The sequence below is a fragment of the Saccostrea cucullata genome, unplaced genomic scaffold, assembly GCF_032062105.1.
Source record: "Saccostrea cucullata isolate Sc308-1 unplaced genomic scaffold, CSIRO_AGI_Scuc_v1 ctg4534, whole genome shotgun sequence".
NCBI lineage: Eukaryota > Metazoa > Mollusca > Bivalvia > Ostreida > Ostreidae > Saccostrea > Saccostrea cuccullata.
Window position 1 is genome coordinate 44,636 of NW_026931546.1, and position 2,927 is coordinate 47,562.

General features: G+C 34.0%; 1 protein-coding gene across 1 annotated transcript; it reads right to left on the minus strand.

Annotated features, from left to right (window-relative positions):
• Window positions 1-1,393: 1,393 nt before the first annotated feature.
• On the minus strand, window positions 1,394-2,923 carry LOC134232946 (large ribosomal subunit protein bL19m-like; the record flags this gene model as incomplete). The annotated part of the gene is made up of 3 exons (XM_062714943.1): window positions 1,394-1,706; window positions 2,464-2,651; window positions 2,908-2,923. Coding segments are annotated over 3 exons (477 nt in total), but the record flags the coding sequence as incomplete, so codon positions are not given.
• Between the last annotated feature and the right edge of the window lie 4 nt (window positions 2,924-2,927).

Consider the following 2,927-nt stretch of genomic DNA (forward strand, 5'->3'; position numbering starts at 1 on the left):
CTTTGTGTTCATGAGTAAGGAATTGCAGCAACACATGAGCATGATATGGCAAGCTGAATGCTTATACATGTAGATGAAAAGAGTTGAATTCTTTGAGACCCTTTAAACTACATGAAGATACATCAACAAATTATGTTGGATATTCTTTGTTAATAGTTTGACCTTGAGGTAGCTAGCCAAACTCAATTAAAACCTTGCAGTTGGCATTAACTTTGCAGAAATGATCATCTTGGGTGAAGGCTATGAGATATTTTAACTCTGTAATCTATATTCGGTATTTCTCCATTGGAGTCAGGTGTAAAATGGATATAATTTTACCTTTTTAGCTCACCTCGACGAAGTGTCTCTTGTTAAAATGACCTTAAAGTTAGCTCAAGACATAACCTCAAGTCACAATGAAATATGATAACCAACAGTATTTAAGCTCAGAATTCATTTGAATTGATACAAATTGAGAGCACAGCAAACAAAAAGCTCTAAAAATGTCAGAGGTGGGATCAGGTGCCATGGAGGAGTGAGCATCCCCTGTTGACTGGTCAGACCTGCTATATGTGCTCCTTGTCATGATCAGGCAAGTGGCAATATCTGTTAAAGCAGTCAAATGAAAAATGTCGGTCAATTCTTGATTTAACAATATCATTTTACTTGCTGACAAGGTCTTTGTATCAACCATAGAATTTGCGAAATGATGCTTTGAGACTTGATATCATGTATCATCAACTTATTTGATGTATCATCAACTTATTTGTCAATACCTTGTCCATTTTAGAAATTGTTTGTATGCAGAGCAATTTCTTGCATATAAAATCAAACAAAAGTGTTTGATCATTCACAGTTTACACCTTTTCCACAGACATTGAATTTGCTGGTCCTAAAATTGGGTCAAGGTAATGTCATAAGCAACATTTGTGTCAAGTATGAGCTTCTCCAATACAAAAGTATGAACCATACAAAAATGCACTGAGAATGATGAGGTGATATTCATTTCATAAATGGTTTAAACGTTACTCCCAAACATTGCAGGAGGTGTAATTTCTAAGTGAAGCAAGTTTGAAGGATTTTGAGCCAGGATAGAATACAAAAAGACTGCAATCATATGATTTACAATCGTTTAAAATGTTATTTATTTTGGCTGAGAAGGGTGTCAATTTAGGCATCTAGTGCAGTGTCTATAACAGAAATAAAACTTAAAATTTGTCACCTTAATATGACTTTATTAAGTTGGATCTTTATTACTAAAGATACAGATATTTGCCCATTGATGCATTTCTTTTTTCTTTAAAAAGATCACTTGATTCTTTAACCAGTATACAATCCACAAAGAATTTTTGAGCAACTCTCCAAAATACTTGCTTTGCTTCATGAATTATAACACAATGACACTTTGAAGTATTTTTTTCATTTATTATATGTATTTTGAAGGAAGTAACAGTTCAGGTTTGTGGGGCATTGTTTTTCTCAGCCTCGGCCTTCCTCTGTTGTTCTCGAGCCTGGAATCTGTCTACGATGTTTTTGATGTGGATGACTTCATCATCTCTCAGGGAGTGTCTGTATTCTAACATGATGTCGTTTTCCCGCCACGGTTTCTCGGAGAGAACTGCCCTCCGCTGTTGTCTCGCTGTCAGTCTGCGATCATTTCCGGTGATCCCCTTCAGATCTTTTCTTCTCTCCCATCTCTCCAGCCATGGGGGAGAATTCAATGGCACCTACAGTTGTAGAACACAAAATGTATTTTTTTTTAATGAAAAGATTAAAACAACAGGCATATCAAATGCGGAGAGAAGTAACTTTGACCATGCTTTTCTGCTTCAAATCAAGATTATTTTCTCTTTATTCCCATGAATATTTCCTACCCTATATTTCTGTGCCAGCCTATCTCCGGAATTCAAACTAAAGGTATAGCAATCAATTGTAAAAGACCTTGGTTTGAGGTTTAAGACAAATCTCCTTGAACCTTACAACAATTAAGTCTCAATTATTTTTTAAATCTAAAAGCATCATTTTTGTCACCGATTTGGCCAGTAGTCGGTTTGTAGGGAAAACAGATTGGTGATTTTTTTTATCACTGTTACATAACATTGACCCTAAATTCTGGCTCCTCAGGCTGATTTTGAATTGTAAATCCTTTTTAGCATAACAAAAGCACTAAATGCTATAGTTTGAAAAGATGTAAAGAATTCTTGCATATATGAAGCTTCTTTTCTTCAAGTTTTTTACTCTTACTATCAAAATATTAAACATTTAAACCATTAAAACATCACACCAAAGAATATTTATTAGGGTTCTCAGAATGTGTTGTCTAATAGAAAATATAATGATGTTTCAACATGTTCAAGTCTGTAAACTTTGTGCACATCTGGTTTTACAATTTACATGTTTATATAACAATATGCTACTGGGTGATTTGGTCAAAGAATATCATTCAAAACTCTTGTAACAAATCAGTTATCAATGATGGCTTACTCTGATATCATTAACTGGAACATCTTTCCCTTTGGGTGCCGGCACTTTCTCCATGTTTAAGGGGAACGTGGAATATTCATGAGGGCAGTCTCGCAGATAAAACAGCTCAGAGTCAAGTCGCTTTTCTGTCTTCAGACACTCTATACTGATAAGGTTAGGATTATACAGGTCATATTTAATTTCTATACCTAAAATTAGAATATAACATTTTTATGTTAGGAAAGCAATATTATGATATTCCAATTACATCTACCTATAAAATGTTTTAATTTTTATTCTGTTATTCTATGCTAAAGTATTGATTTTGAACAAGTGAAAAATGTTTTTATCTTGAAAGTAAAAATGTCTTGAAGACAGAAAATGTTTGTCTACATACATATAAATGACAAGATAAGTAAATTGCAGATAGTTCCCAATCTACAAACTTAAGATGTATCAGCGTACCTTGGCCGTAGATGACGTTT